At 43.4% G+C, this 16212-nt stretch overlaps 1 protein-coding gene across 1 annotated transcript; it reads right to left on the bottom strand.

Annotated features, from left to right (window-relative positions):
- Positions 1-4120: 4120 nt before the first annotated feature.
- LOC310819590 (ephrin-B2a-like) lies at positions 4121-7926 on the bottom strand (the record flags this gene model as incomplete). The annotated part of the gene is made up of 5 exons (XM_083690895.1): positions 4121-4527; positions 4885-5001; positions 5907-5999; positions 6681-6967; positions 7859-7926. The coding sequence occupies 5 exons, from the start codon at positions 7924-7926 to the stop codon at positions 4121-4123; spliced, it is 972 nt and encodes a 323-aa protein (XP_083547021.1).
- Positions 7927-16212: the final 8286 nt, after the last annotated feature.

Genomic DNA, 16212 nt, shown 5'->3' with positions numbered 1-16212 from the left:
ATAAGATGCATGATGTTGAAAGTCTATTAGCCACACATCTCAACAGACTGCCAACAGCATTACACACTGCACACATGGCGATGACTATGTCATGCCATTGTTATTGACATTGTTTGTGTGTGTCATCATGTTGTCCCCGGGTTAAAGCCTTCCCGTGTCTTGTTATGTTCCTTGTCCAGCGCGTAACTGATGCTGGCAAGCCTGGTCTGCTGATGGCCATGTGGCCTCAGTTTATCTAGGTACTGCTGCTGGAGCCTCTGCCCGCCCCTGTCTCTGCTATGGGTGTATCTCAATAGTCTTAAGTGTCCTCCTCCTCTCTTCTCCTACCGCTGTGCCCACGCGCATGCATTTCACATTCTAAAATGTATATTTCTATGGTCATGCAGTTGCGTCTTGAATGCCATGAACTTGCATGTCAGGTTTGCTGCAGAGAACTGGCTGGTTATAATCCTGGTGCTGTGTTGACAGTGAACTGAAACAGTCTATTTCAAATGCTCAACATCCTTGACAGGGCCATTTCAGAAATGGAAAACAGATTTTCCAAGAAGTATGTAGACCTAATGACAGCCATATCCAGTCTTGTACCCAAATTTAGTGGATTTCTGGATTCCACCTTGTTGCGCCCTCTGCATGTGCTTGCTGGCATTGCAGCAGACGATGTGAGTCTGAAAAATGTAATTCTTGTTGCAAAACCAATGTCAAAATCTAGACGGATTGGTCCTATATTATCTCACAAAATAAGGATGTAATATTTAGTCAATGTGATACTCAATTTGCATCGATGCATTTAGATTTGTTCAAGACACAGATGTTCCTGCAACTGAAACATGTTCCATATTTTAAATAATTTAATGTTGGAAATCGCAAACAGGCTGTAGGCCAATGAAGACTTCTACAGTGGATGGCCGAAGAACGCTCACCATAATTAAGAAAAAAACCAAAACAGTGTCAGAAACTAACATCCACAGAATCAGCACCAGCCGAACTACAGAGGCTTCATTGCAAGGTGCAAACCACTAGTTATCCTCAAAAATGATTGTCAGGTTACAGTTAGCTGAAAAGTACCTAAAAATCCTGCAGAGGTCAGGAAAACGGTCTTGTGGGCAGATAAGACGAATAGTATCATGTACCAGAGTGATTGCAAGAAGAAAGAGTTTTTTTAGATAAAATGATCTGCCCAAGATTTACAGGATGGAGGCAGTAGGGCCTCATGAGCTAGGGTGATGTGTCAGGCAGAGAGTGATCAAGTCTGGATGGTAGACCCTAGATAATTGAGATACGCCCCCTATCTCTCAGGCAGCTGATGACTACTGTAGCCACAGGTGTGATACAAAATCAAAAGATGCGGGGTGCAGAGTGTGAGTTGGCCAGCAGAGGACAGCACCAATCCAAGCACTGTACTAAGTTCACACTTGCAGTACTGCCCGACCCAGCCTAGACACACAGACTACATTCACACCTATCAACATTGATTTTTTTTTCTGTGTTGTTGTTTTAAATCTCTAAATGTCTACTCCTTTTTGCAAGTCTCAGGGATGAAAGGGGAATTGAGCACAAGTTATTAATGCATTGCTCTCTTGCCCTTTCCTTTCTCAATATTCACTAAAGAACATTCACATTAACATTAGCATTTTCCTTGGTTTAAAACCTCAAGTTATTTGGATTCCACACTATTCCCAGTCCCAGCTCCTGTGTCAGTGCATGTGGTTGTAGTGGGTGCTCAGTCATAACCCCCCAACCCCCACACACAGTGAGTAACAGAAGGGGGGGGTGACCTTTAGAAGGGGGGGGGGGTGAGACCTTTAGGCTGTGCATCTTCACAGGGGTCAGATATGGCTTAAGCCTTCCCTGCAATCCACCCCCAGACCCCTATGTTTCCCACACTGCGTCCATTCCATTGTGAAAGAAACAAGAAACAAGTGTTGCTGCTGTTTGTTGTGTTGTTTATTGGGGAGAAAATAATGTGTAAAAGAGTAGTGTCTTCATGTAGATTTGTGTAATGTATTAGTATTTCCAATGAGGATTTCCCCTTCTCCCAACCTGTGGAATGTGTTGTATGTGCTGCTGTTTGTATTTGTTTGATGTCAATTAAAATGTTTAAAACGTTTTTTTGTTTTTTTTAAGGTTTCCATATAACCTATAGAGTATCACTCTTCTCGTTATAAAACTCCTCTAGTTATTAAAACCTGCTCTGAAAAATGTAACAAACAAGCCACAGGTGGAAGCTGACAGGTATAAAATGTGAGGCATAATGTGGCTGGGGAAGCATGAAACGTCCTCGCCCACAGGTGCCACGCTCACCGCCACAAGAGTGCTAAGTCTCCTGAGTTCTAAATAACTTTAAAGACACGTCAAACCAAACAGCCATCTCTGAGGAACCACACTCTGTTCTGCCTAGAATGTTTATGATGTGTTCCTAGTGTTGCTTGTTTTGACGAATCCAACATAAATTAAAGGGTAACTATTAAATAATGATCATGTATTAATATACTATTATTTCTGAATCCTTTTCAAACATCCTTTTCTAAAAAAAAAATTCTATATGTATTTTCTCTGTGAAATTCAAATTGTCTCATGTCATTTGTATTGTTTTAAAATAGTTATTTGAAAATACTTTTTAGAATGCATGCTTGGATTTCAAGGAGCACATTATAATTGAGCTATGTGCTATCAATTTCAACATGCAAACAAATCTGTCTTGTGTCTTGTTATATCTGCCAAGTTTGACTCTATGATGCAATATAAATGTCCTTCTAGTCTATTGTATTCTGATCTGTAATTGAAAGGATAGATAAATGTTGGTATGATGTCATTGCTTTTAGAGACCTGGGTAATTATCAACGTAAGACATTGGTTCTGGTGCTGTACACACTAGATAGGATGACAGTCAGAGTCATCACACTGTCCCCAGTGTTCCATTAGAGGGGTAATGGACTATCTTGTTTCATGGAAAAAACACACACGCTTTAATTTATAATATCCTTCACTGGAGGGGGGAGGGGAGGGGGGGGGGGTCCAAGTCTGCTGGTAACGTTGAATAGTTGATTTTTCCCAATGTCAAGGTGGAGGGGTAAAGCAACTCCAAATAATAAACAGTTTGAATAGAAATGTCAGATTAGTGTCATAACTGTAAGTGTACAAAAAAGTCATCACCAGCCACCAGGGGGCATTCTCCACCCCGGCCCAGTGACGGCTGGACGGATCCAGCTCCTCCATGCCCTCTGCACACAAAGCCAGCTAGACTCCAGTCCTAGATCCCTGTTCATAGACCTCTGGCTGTGCAGTTACAGTATGGTACAGTAGATAGGTCATATCTACATTACATCACTACGTCAAGATAGATACATCAACTACATCAAGCATTACTAACTTCCACTTCCACAATATTGTATTCACTCAGGATTAAAGTGTTTCTTACTTCTGACACAAAAAATATTGGAGGCGTAATTATAACTTAATTCTAATGTTTTGACCACAGAAACACAATCATTACTATTCAAGTATTTCACAGTGAAAAAATAGATTAAAGTGTCCACAAAACAAAATATTCTTCTGGATACTTTTGAGTGCATTTGACATGCTGCGATGGTAAAATACTTAATCCAGTCTCTTAGATAAAGAGATTTAGTAGGTACGTCATTTAGCAGCAATTCATAGAGGTAAATCTTTGCCATCAAGATTAAGTGTGGCCTCGATGATTCACTCTCCTTCAGTGACGGTGTGTTTGCGTAGTGTGCTTCTATGAGACAAGAGATGACACAGCGACTGTACTCTCCTGCCTTCACTCTCAAGAGTTTCAACTCTGATAACTAACATGATGTCCTCATGTTCATAAAGGACCAACAGTCCTGCCAACCAAGCTTGATCCACAGCCATGTAACAGGTTCTGTTAGGTCCAGATTGTTCCACAGCAGGGGGGTACACAGTAGGGGATGGAATGTAATGCATGGAATGGAATGAGGAATGGTATCAAACACCAGCCTCCCCTGGCACACAGGTATAATGTAGGTCCAGGTTGTAGACCAGCTCCAGAGTGTGGGAGCACAGGATCCACAATTACACAGCAGCAATACCTGTCCCTCCATGTCCCCTGGCCTGGTCGTATGACATAACGTGACCCTCAGACCTTGTAGTAGATATTAGTGGGGCTCTGTGCGGGCATTTCCTGTACAAGGTACAAAGGGTGTCCATAGTCTGCGCTCACTCGTTCATAGTGGCGACAGAACATATTCTCAGAGGGCCGCATCGGGAAGACAATGTCACTGGGCTCCGAGCCGTTGTTGCCGCTGCTACCACCGCTGCCCCGTTTAGGCCCCGCCAGCGTGTTGAGAGACATGGAGGTTGACTGCCGTCCTTCTGGGTGGCAGTGGCGCTGGTGGCACCGCCACAGCACGACCAGCAGGGCGGCGATGATGATGATGATGATGACGACGATCCCGCCTGAGGCCAAGCCCACAAACAGTCCCACCTCTGAGACGGTGGTTGCATGGGAGTCTTCGCCCCCTTCCTCTGGCTCCGTCTTAGCCTCTGTCTCAGATGTGTCAGGGTGAGAGAGACAGAGAATGTTGTAGGTTATTCTCAGGTGCAGGAATGAGCGACAGCAGATATAATCAATTAGGTTTAATACAATTGCGTTGCAACATGTTGCACCAAGGGAACAATTTCCAGCATCACAGCAGAGAAATTGTCCAATCTCCAATAGGAAGGACACAGCTTATATACCCTATAATCGGTTAGGTTATACAATCACTATGTTGTTGGTGCATGTGATTGCCTGTCGATGACATACTCTGTACGTCGTGAACACATACATGAACAGATAGGCTGACACAGTGTTCACTGTGTTCATTGCTGTAAAGTAATACATTGCTTTACAGTACACACCAACATTATTCTTCACATCATTGTTATTGATGGAGGGGTCCTTGCCTCTAGACTTGGGCTGCTTAGGGGGGTATCTGGTGGGAGACACTTTAGGGGATGAAGGAGGGTCAGAAGCACCTGGAAGATAAGAAACACCACATGGATTTGTAACCACATGGAATTGTATTACAATTAAATGGTTACACAGACCAAACCGATGTGTGCATGTTACATTAGGCTGGGTTTAGCATGCTAACAGCTATAAGCTGCTTATGGTTTAAATTGGGGATTGGGGGATAATTCACGGGTTAATCCTTCACATTTGGATCAAGGCTGACACAAAATATTCGGCCATCTCGTTAAGCCAGAGGGGAGCTAATATCATTGCATTCCAGCCAGAACAAGACACATGCCCACAGGCACATGCTGTTGACACTCACTCTCCTTTCCTTCTCTTTTTCCATCTTCTTCTCTTTCTCCTTCACCCTCCCTCCCCCCCCCTCTCTCTCTCTCTCTCTCTCCCACACACACACACACACAGACACACACTGCAGTCCACCATAAGGATGTATATTATACCTAATTTGGACAAGTGGCTAACTGGTGTGGGTGGTTGTTCACACACAATTGGTTGTTCACAATTGGTGTGGTCACTCAGTGTTCATCACCTGCCCTTTTCCGTCTTCTATAAAGAGCCCTGGTTTTGGCCGCTTCAGTGGCTCTCCCCTTCATTTTTACTTGAAGGCTGTATGACAACAGTTGCCTCATCCAATCTTCATCAAGAAATTAGACCTGGTGTGAAAGATCTGCAGTACGCACATACACACACACACACACACACACACACACACACACACACACACACACACACGCACACACACACTCATACACAAAAACTCACACACTCATACACAAAAACACACACACACTCATACACAAAAACACACACACACTCATACACAAAAACACACACACACTCATACACAAAAACACACACACACTCATACACGCCCTAATGTGTTTGACTCATTCACACTACTTACTCTGGCCTACCCTCAAAATCAGCTTCATGGATTTAGCTTTACACACCCCTCCATTAGTATTATCCAGACCCTGCAAAGAGCCGGTAGATGTGGCTGGTGTGGAGGTCGAGGGAGAAAGATAGAGAAGAAAATGGTGTTAGTAATTTGGACCGAACAGCGAACAATTTTCTTTTACCAGACAGAATGGATGTGAGATTTTATGTTTATGTTATAATTTAATTAATTTGTAGCTAACAATCATATCACTAGCATTACTCCACAATCAACACAATTTCCAGCACAAGTTTTAGCAGTAACACACAGGGAAAACCCCATGAACTCAAACACACACATTCACAAACACATTCCCATTAGGACCATTTAGGTCAGATAACAGCATCTCGCGGGCTACAAGCTAGGTTGCCACAAAAGTTCTTGTCAAATCTGCACGATGCTGCTAAAAGCCGTGTGTGATTTGGGGCATGTAAGCTCTTATAATCACAATGCCTGCCTCTGCCGAGTGCACTGTCAGGGCTGATGGAGGTAGATGAGGAAGTTACATGGTAAGACGTGATCTCTCACGCAACGCTGGCAACTGAGACAGTGGTTGACCAACATGGCCTCCGATAAGAAGGCCCTCTTTGAGATTCATGAGACCTGACAAGACATGACAAAATAGAAGGGGGCAATGGGAAGATGGCGTCTACTTAACAAAACAAAACACTGATTTAGCTCCACGTCTACCTATGTAAACAGAGCCGAATTATAGGAATTGTTGCAAGTAGCAGTACTCACATGTGATGTAATAGTCCATCCCCTTGAGGAACTCCAGCCCCCAGAGGTTAGGGCTGAACTCCTGGAACTTGAATGTGAACTTGACATCTCTGTCTGGCTTGTCACAGTTGAGCAGCGGCGTATCAGACTTGTCTACACTGCATCTGGCCAGCTTGTCCTGGGTTACCAGGTACACGCGGTAGAACTCTGCCTTGCCCTCCACATCAGAACCCCCCACCCGGGGGCACACAATGTCCATCTTGTCCCCAATCTGGGGGAACAGGACAAGTCCCTGTCTGGGAGTGAATCTGAGAGAGAGGACGGAGAGGAAAGTGTCTATACAATGTCTGTCATGTTTATTGCCAAATAAATCTGAGTGTAGTTTATAGAATAATCCTTAATTATAACCCACAATTCATAAGACTCTTGGGTTTGACCAAAACAGGTGGTTGACAGGAGGACCATCTAACGAGAGCACCTTTTGATTCAGTAGCCTATATCCCAGAATAGGGCTACAACAGAACCTTGTTATTCAACATATAGCCTACATACTGTAATTCAAGAACTGTCATATATATGTTGATGTAATGTGAATGTTTCATGACTACGATGCTGGTAGAATTCAAGAAACCTTTGGTGGGGTTTTGTCAACATAAGCATACGCAAACCCACACATGCAGCACATGCAGCTTCTGATATTGTTTTTTTTATTTGTATATATATATATATTGGTGTTGTAAAGCTTCTCACATTATTTGGGTTAGGGTTATGTTTCTGCACATTATTTGTATTTACATTATAATACATTTCTCCATTCAAGTGTTTTTCATTGATAATAATTTGTCAATTACAGTTGTAAATAATAACATTTACAATGACATTACATAATTTACTTGTTATTAATCGTTTTATTAGTGAAGTAAATACTTTGATGATTTCCCCTCATAAATTAATCAGTTCGTTAATCACAATTTACTAGAATTTCCTAGAGGCTACACAGATGTTTAGAGACATCAAATGTTGTTAATGCTAGATTAAACATTTAGAAAATTCAACAGTGCTGTCACTGCATTATTGAGCGTTTTAGACAAAATAAATCACTTTTTTAACATTGATCATTGTACATTTAACAAATTATTGACTTGAAAAACAATACAGCATATGATTACTACAGCACCTACTTACTATAGGTTACTTACTTTGTATTTGAAGCATTCCAGTAGAGGGATTCTAGAATGATGGCAGAACATGGACTGATTGCGATCATAAAAATTCCTAAACAGAAATTCCATATGGAACTCCCCATCACACGACTGGCCGGGAACGCTCAATATCAGAAGACGAAATGATAATAATATACAGATTACTTTTGCATTCCTATGTTCTCTAACTTTACAGCGGCGAGTGAATGACCGATTTCTGAGTATAATTCCAGTGGTTCCAGCTGCAAATATTCCGTTTCATTCCAGTAGTTAACTCCTGACGCGCGCATTGTTGTGCGTAATGAAAGTGACAAGGACGAGAGAGAGAGATGGGGGGGGGGGGGGGGGGGTGAGAGCAAAAAGCCGACGATACTCATGGTGATCGGGTTGAATTTACAGTACGAGAACACTGTTGATTCTGAGGTCGTCGGCTGGGTCCGCCCATATCGTTCTCTATTGCATGGTGACATAGTGGCCCAATACAAAATTCTCAGTAGCCTACACCTGTCAATCTATCTGCACAAATACCTCAGTCAAAATTGATTTGATTTAGATAAGCCTATTTCACTCTGAACACAAAAATGTTCAGTGTGGCAAAAATTTCAATTACATATTTTTTTCAATGGAAAATAATATTCTATGGGCTGCTGATAAAAGAATCACTGTAATTTATTCTAATTGCGCGATTCAAACGATCCCTCAAATCCCATCTTTTTAAACGTGCTTTTAATCTTTAACTATTTCTATTGTTGTTTTTACTGACAGTGCTTTTGTTTTACTTTTTATTTAACTATCTATTCTTGTTCTCTCCATGGAATGTAGTGTCTTTGAGTACTGAGAAAAGCGCTAGACAAAATAAATGCTATTAGTAGTAGTAGTAGTATTAGTATTAGCAATTTCACCCCATAGCCATGCTTGAATACAATTCCAATATGATGTCTTGACTTATTATTGGTTGGTTACAAAAACAGATTACAAAAAATCCATAAGTAAATGAAAAGATAATTTACACAGAGTAAATAGGCTACATCACAAAAGACAGAGGCATTTTCTATGGTAGTTTACTTTAATTACTGTAATTACGCTCATGGCTGGGCATAGCTATAAAACTCACCATGTAGGTTATCTGTGTATAACAGAAACATGCATTATGCATTCTTATTTGCACCACCATGTAAAACACCAGGCATGTGAATATCATGCAAAAACATTGAATGTTCCAGTTTGCTCTAAATTCCTTTTGCAGTGGTGGTTTCCATAGGGATGAGAAGACGGAAGACGTTTAGGTGTGAATGCTGTTACGCAGGGGGTCATCACTCCCACGACCCCAGTCATGGACAGCATTAACACCACAAAATGTGTGTGTGTGTGTGTGTGTGTGTGTGTGTGTGTGTGTGTGTATTTTAGTTTTTCCTCAGCATGATGTTTCATTATTCCCAGTAGCTGGCTCTGTGGTTTAGTAGTGTGACCCCAGTGCAGGGTCAATGCTAATGTAATAGGTGTCTCTTGGAACACAACCCCTATCACGATTAGCATTAACCCTGACCTGGGAACGGTTGGTTCACCCCACTGACAGATCCACTCACTCCACCTGGGACTGCCTTATTCTACCTCTGCTCTGTGGAAGGAGAGAGCGGCTGCATCACAAGAAACAGCCTGTAGGAGGTGAAAAAGACACATCACAGTTAGACCGGAAGGTTGAACATACCGTAGGAGGAATCCAAAGATCAGTTACTCAGTCTAGGTACCTTTGTGTCATCAGACTCTGACATAGGTGCTTTATCAACACTGAAGCAATCATGTATAATACATATTTGGCTCAGAGATATTTTTTGAAGACATTATGGCATGAACTATGTCAACATCATCACTATTGTAGAATAAATTCTGATCTGGCAAATATATATATAATAAAATTATTATTGGACAACTTTTACTTCTATAATCTAACTAATTTACAATGCATATCCTAACAGGGCCCTGGGTTCAAAAGAAGTCAGGCTACATTGAAAAGTAATGGAATTGGAACCGGTTTGAATCTCTTGAAGGCCTCCCAACCACCAATCAGAAATATATTTCAGTCTGTCATCTTAACCCATACTAGTGGCCCACCATACACAAACATTCCCGATTTTCATTTAGATGGATCCAGCTCTCACCCAAATCCACCTATCAGATATGAATCATAACACATGATTCTATAAATCTCAATCGTTTGACAGATTAACCCTCAGACTATAGCCACAGTACAATGGGACACCAGAACACATGATCTTATTAGCAAGCCAAGTCAAGCAAACCTCAATAGTTTTCTAGTATTTTCTAGAAACTTGACTGACCTGCCCCAAACACAGAGTTCCGATTCTTTATATCTGAATGGCTTGACAGGATGTCATGCGTTAGAATATAGATGATCATGAGTGTCTGTGTGTCAAAGAGCGACACGTTACCTGTCATGAACTTCCTTCTCCAGGGTGCCAAGCTAGCACACTTCCTCTGTCAACGTATTCCTTTATGAGCTTCTTATTCCGTCCTCTCTCTCTCTCTCTCTCTCTCTCTCTCTCTCTCTCTGTCTCTCTCTCTCTCTCTCTCTCTCTCTCTGTCTCTCTGAGTAACAGATGTGAGCATCTGTGTCCCTTTTATATGTTCTGTGTGACTCATTCACAAATTCCCCTTCTAACGGAAAGTCACCCAAGAAGGGGAGAGTACTATTATACGTGTATATTATAGAGATGAAGAAAGGCTTTTTAGAGGAAATAACATATGATCTAATCTATGTAAATAGCTTACATACTGTATGACATGTTTAAGTGGCCTCTATGATCTCCAAGACAGAACTAGAACAGCTTGGTCTGAAAGGTGATGTTATGATGTTGGGGATTATACACACTCACTGAACACTTTATTAAGAACACCTGTACACCTTCTCATGATGGAGGTGGTGTAATGGTGTGTTGAATGTTGTCTTGGCACACTTTGGGCCTGTTAATACCAATCAATCATCGCTTGAATGCCACATTGAGAAAGTTGTGTTGCATCTAGGTTTTTATGGCTGAGAGCCAGGATTCAATATGGGCTAGGGGTGAGTTTAGTAGGGATTTGGTACTGATATAGATTTGTGTGTCCTCTGCATAACAGTGATCCTAAAGTCCAGGTTGCAGAGGATCTGTCAAAGGGGGAGTATGTAGATTATGAGGAGTAAGGGGTCGAGGACAGAGCCTTGGGTGACGCCCTGAGTGACAGTGGCAGAGTCAGAGGTCCCGCCATTCAGGTGGATGAAGTATTTTCTATTGGTGAGCAGAACCGGCCGAGTGCACGGCCCTCAACACCCTGATTCTGCAGCCTGGTGAGTAGGATTTCATGACTGTGTCAAATGCAGCACTCAGCTCTAGCAGAATAAGGATGTTGAGGGCACCAGAATCAGCAGATGAGAGGAGGTCATTGACAACTTTAATGAGGGCAGTTTTAGTACTGTGGAGTGGGCGGAAAGCAGGCTGTAGAGGTTCAAACAGGTGGTCATGAAGGCTTGGAGTTGGGAGGCAACAATGAGTTCCAGGATTTTGGCAAGGAAAGGGAGGCTGGAGATGGGCCAGTAGTTGTTCAGGGAACTGGGGTTGAGACTGGGTTTCTTCAGTATTGGGGTGACGGTGGCAGTTTTGTAGATGGAAGGAAACATTTCCATGAGTAAGTTGCCTGGTTGAAGATGCTAGTGAGGTAGGGGCAGAAAGCAGGTAGGCAAGCCTGGGTCAGAGTGGTGGGGAGTGGAGAAACATGTAGTTGATTTGGATGAGCTGATGATTTTGGGCAGCATCGACAGGGGAGAATGCACAGAGGCGTTGTTCAGGGACAGCCATGGGTAGGTCATCAGTGACATGGGGGGGGAGGCAGGGGCGTTTGGTCAGTCAGGGAGGTGTTGATATCTGGTAATCCTTGAAAAACAGGAAAGCGTCACTGTAAAGAATGGTTTCAGAATGGACAGTGAGCCCAGACTTCCTGCTCAACTGTTCAAGATGGCGGCCTGCCTGCTTCATGGAGCGGTGAACCAGAGGGAGGATGAGCTGAAAGTGACTGACTTAGTTTTCAGAGGGGCCAGCGAGTTAAGGGAATCAGGTTAAGGTGGTGTTGAGTTGGGTAGCTAAATCATCAAGATGGTGTCTATTTGGCAGTTGGAGTGAGACAGCCAAGGGATTTCACAGTAAAAGGGTTGAGTCAGACCCTAACCTCTATATGACTGTCACCCTCACGTTAAAACCTAATTTCTCGCATATGATGCCCTGGATTGACCCAGCTAGCATCAAACGGTCCTCCAATGTTGCCCTGTGATAGCCTAGCAACCTCATCTAGCCCTCTCATATCATTCCTCTCTGAAGAGCCGAGGTAGTTCCCCCTTCGCTCACATCTGCCTGCTTTCTCAATTAAGATTTAGATTGTCTTTTTCTGTTGAATTGTTATTCTTCATAACAGAAACAACCATGACATGACAAAGCAGGGATGGTGTAGTTTACTTTATTGTCAGACAAAAAGAAAAAGAGAACTCCACACACTGTAATGCTATCAAAGTGTGTTTATTACAGCAACCCTCTATAGCAATCTCCATTTTATTGAATCCCCTAAGGGAAATTTGTCTGGCATCTCCCATCAAACAAGACAAGCACACAACATTTGTCACATAGGCCTACATATACACTCCCTTGTTTCTGTTCAGCTATCACATTTCAGTAAATGTGTGTCACGGGTGACATTACAAAGAGTACAGACAGCAATCTGAAAGTGAAGGGAAAGATTGAGGGAGCGAGAGAGGGTGGGGACAGACACAGAGAGAGAATTGGGGACCCCCCCAGCACAATGGAAATTTACAATGTACCGCAAATATGAATGTGATGAGGCATAGCTTTCGGTAAGATCACTTCGGTAGGATCAAATCTATCTCGCTCTCCCTCTCTCTCTCTCTCTCTTCCTTCCTTCCTCCCCCATTTTCTCTCTTTCTCTGATATCAAACATGATACCAGGCTAAATGTTGCTTTCATTTTTGCCACTATGAGTATGTGTGTAACTTCACCACTGAGAAACAATTCAGGATTGTGGAAAAAGTGAATTTCTCTGAATAAAATCAATACAGAAATTGAAACAAATGGCATTTACTGTGTACTGTGAAACTCTTCCTCTTTTTTCTTGTTTCTTTTTCTCGGTGGTTTTGGGGTTCCACGTGGCTAGCTTCTCTCTCTTTTCCTGCCATACGTGGGATGTGCTTCATAGTAAAAAGACAGATGATGTCGTGTGTAGAATGTAGTGTTCCTGTCTGTCATGTCTGTCTCTGATTCTGTGTGTGTGTTGTGTGTGTGGGTGTGTGGCTGTGTGTGTGTGCGTGCGTGCGTACGTACGTGCATGCGAGCGTGTGCATGTGTGCATGTGTACTTGTGTGTGTGTGTTAGTGTGATAAATCGCGTTGGTCCTTCCCTGGTCCTTCCCCAGTCTTCTATGTATGAGAGATGCAACATCAAGGGGGAAATTCACAGGGCAGAAAACTGGCAGTAGGACAAAAGCCCAACCATGACCCTGTTTTGTTTTTTTTACCAATACAGTCTCCTAATATGGCCTCCCTCAGTTATTACCTATGGCATACATGCTGCTTTGCGTCTTGATGAGAGTTAATTGAAAACATTTACATTTTACATTTACATTTTAAACATTTAGCAGACGCCTTTATGCAAAGCGACTTACAACAAATACATTTGTCTAAGTAAGTTAATCATCTATACATCAGTCATTATAAGAAAAACAAATCTATGCTAGGACCAGGGGCCATTGGGAGTCACAATGCTAGATACACAATTGTACAGGGGGGTAGTGGGGATGAAGAGATCTTTAGAAGGGACAGTCAAGATGTAGCCTGAAGAGCTGGGTCTTCAGTCTACAGCTGAAGATAGGTAGTGACTCTGCAGTCCTGACAGCAGTGGGAAGCTCGTTCCACCAGTGGGGTGCCAGGACAGTGAAAAGCTGTGACCGAATAGCGCGACTGCTGTTGTTGCCCGGTAGGCAAGCACCAGTGTCTTGAATCTAATGCGAGCTGCTACCGAGAGCCAGTGAAGGGTGCAAAGGAGGGGGATGACATAGGAGAATTTGGGGACATTGAACACCAGATGGGCGGCAGCATTCTGGATGAGCTGCAGAGGTTTGATGGCGGAGGTGGGGAGCCCGGCCAAAAGTGAGTTGCAGTAGTCAAGGAGAAACCATGTGAGGAAATTACCGAGCCAAGAGATTTGCTATAGAGGGAGAACAGTAAAGGGCCCTAGGACAGAGCCCTGGGTGACCCCAGTGGTGAGGGCTCATGGAGAGGACAGTGATCCTCTCCACGTCACCTGGTAAGAGCGATCGGCCAGGTAGGATGCAAACCAGGAGAGTGCAGAGCCAGAGATTCCCAGTTCTGAGAGGGTGGAGAGATGGATCAGGTCGTTTACTGTGTTGAATGCAGCAAACAGGTCCAGAAGAATGAGAACAAAGCAGAGGAAGGAAGCTCGAGAGGAAGGAAGCTCGAGCAGTGGTGGGCCTCCGTGACAGCAAGGAGAGCAGTCTCAGTAGAGTACCCAGCCTTAAAGGTGTGGGGCAAGGAGGTTGTTCCAGAAAGAGATAGTGAGACAGTTGGTTAGAGACAGCACGTTCAAGGTTTTTAGATAAGAAGGAGAGATCCCTTGATACTGGTCTGTAGTTATGGACAGCAGTCTTAAAGGCAACTGGGACAGATCCTGTGGATAGAGAGGAATTGATTATGGTGGTAAGGAATGGAAGGAGGTCTTTGGAAATGGATTGGAGAAAGGGGGAGGGTATAGGATCGAGAGGGCAGGTGGTTGCCCACTTGGATGTGACAAGTTTTAGAGTATCATCAGGGGAGAGGGGGGAAAGAGCTGATAAACCAGAGACCGAGTGTAGCGCAGTAGGTTTGGGAGGAGTGGTATCAGTGTTGCGAGAGGTAGAGAGAAAGAGCTGCTAATGTCATCAACCTTCTTTTCAAAGTAGGTGACAAAATCTGACAGGGAGGAGGGAGGAGGGGGAGGAGGGGGAGGAGGGGGAGGAGGTGGGTTGGGGAGTGAGGAAAATGTGGACACAGTTTCCTTGAGTCAGAGGCAGATTGAATTTTGGAATGGTAGTAAGAAGCTTTAGCAGCTGATGCAGAGGAGGTGTAGTTGAGGAGGAGAGAGAGATAAGGTTTTACGTCATCAGGGAGGTCAGTTTTAGGTGAGATGAGGAGTCCTGTGCCTCCCTCTCGACAAGAGAGTCTAGGGGAATGAGAAAAGGAGTAGGCATCAGAGAGGGCTGCTGGAGTGGCTGTGTTTTCAGGTGTAATCCATGTCTCTGTGAAAACTCTGACAACATTTGGTACAGTTTTGTTTTCAAGGAATTTTTAGAAATAGAATAGTTCTGTGTGTCTAATATAGTGTTGGGTAATTACTGCCAGTGACTGCAGTTTCTTGAACATAAGACAACAGAGACGTGGGTGGAAAAATCTCTGATCTGTGCACCCACTTTTGTTTTTACTCATTTACCAAGCTCACCAATCAAACAAGGCACAATGGCATGAGAAGTAGTGCCACCCCTAAACTCATCTCTTCCTCTGCGTTCTCTGTGGACACATAGGACAATTGTCAGGTCTTTGTAGGGGGAACGTAGATTACTCAGATCTCACCTGTGGCTGTTCGTGGGTTAACTGATCTGAACCAGGAGATGGGTTGGGACTTCCTGTTACACTGGTGGTCTAAAATTGGATTTCAGAGAAGTGTGGGTGGGCTACAGTAAATCAGAGAAATGTGAAGAACAAAGGCTCCGCATGTGTATGGAACCACATACAGGTGGATATTGTTACATTTTTACATTTATGGCATTTAGCAGATGCCTTTATCCAAAGCGACTTACAACAATACATTTGTTTAAGTAAGTGAATCATCTATCCAACAGTCATCATACGACAAAGTAATCAATGCTCACACCAGGGGCCATTGGCAGTCGTAATGCCAGTAGGCTAAATTTTATTAGCAGGAGAGAACTTGTACAGGGGGGTAGCAGGGGAGAAGAGGTCTCGGGGTTAGGGTTAGTATAGGGGGGGTAGTGAGGGTGAAGCGGTCTGTTAAGATGGAGCCTGAAGAGATGGGTTTTCAATCTACGGCGGAAGATCAGAAGTGACTCTGCAGTCCTGACAGTAGCTCATTCCACCAGCAGGGCGTGAGGACAGTGAAAAGCGGTGACCGAGTAACCCCAAGGTTCCTGGCTGTCTGGAAGGAGGTCACAGTAGAGTTTTCTACTGTGATGGAGAAGTCTTGGAGAGGGCAGTCTTTCCCTGAGAGGAAGAGCAGCTCAGT

This window comes from Argentina silus (assembly GCF_951799395.1).
Source record: "Argentina silus genome assembly, chromosome: 19".
NCBI lineage: Eukaryota > Metazoa > Chordata > Actinopteri > Argentiniformes > Argentinidae > Argentina > Argentina silus.
This window is presented reverse-complemented; position numbering and strand designations above follow the sequence as displayed.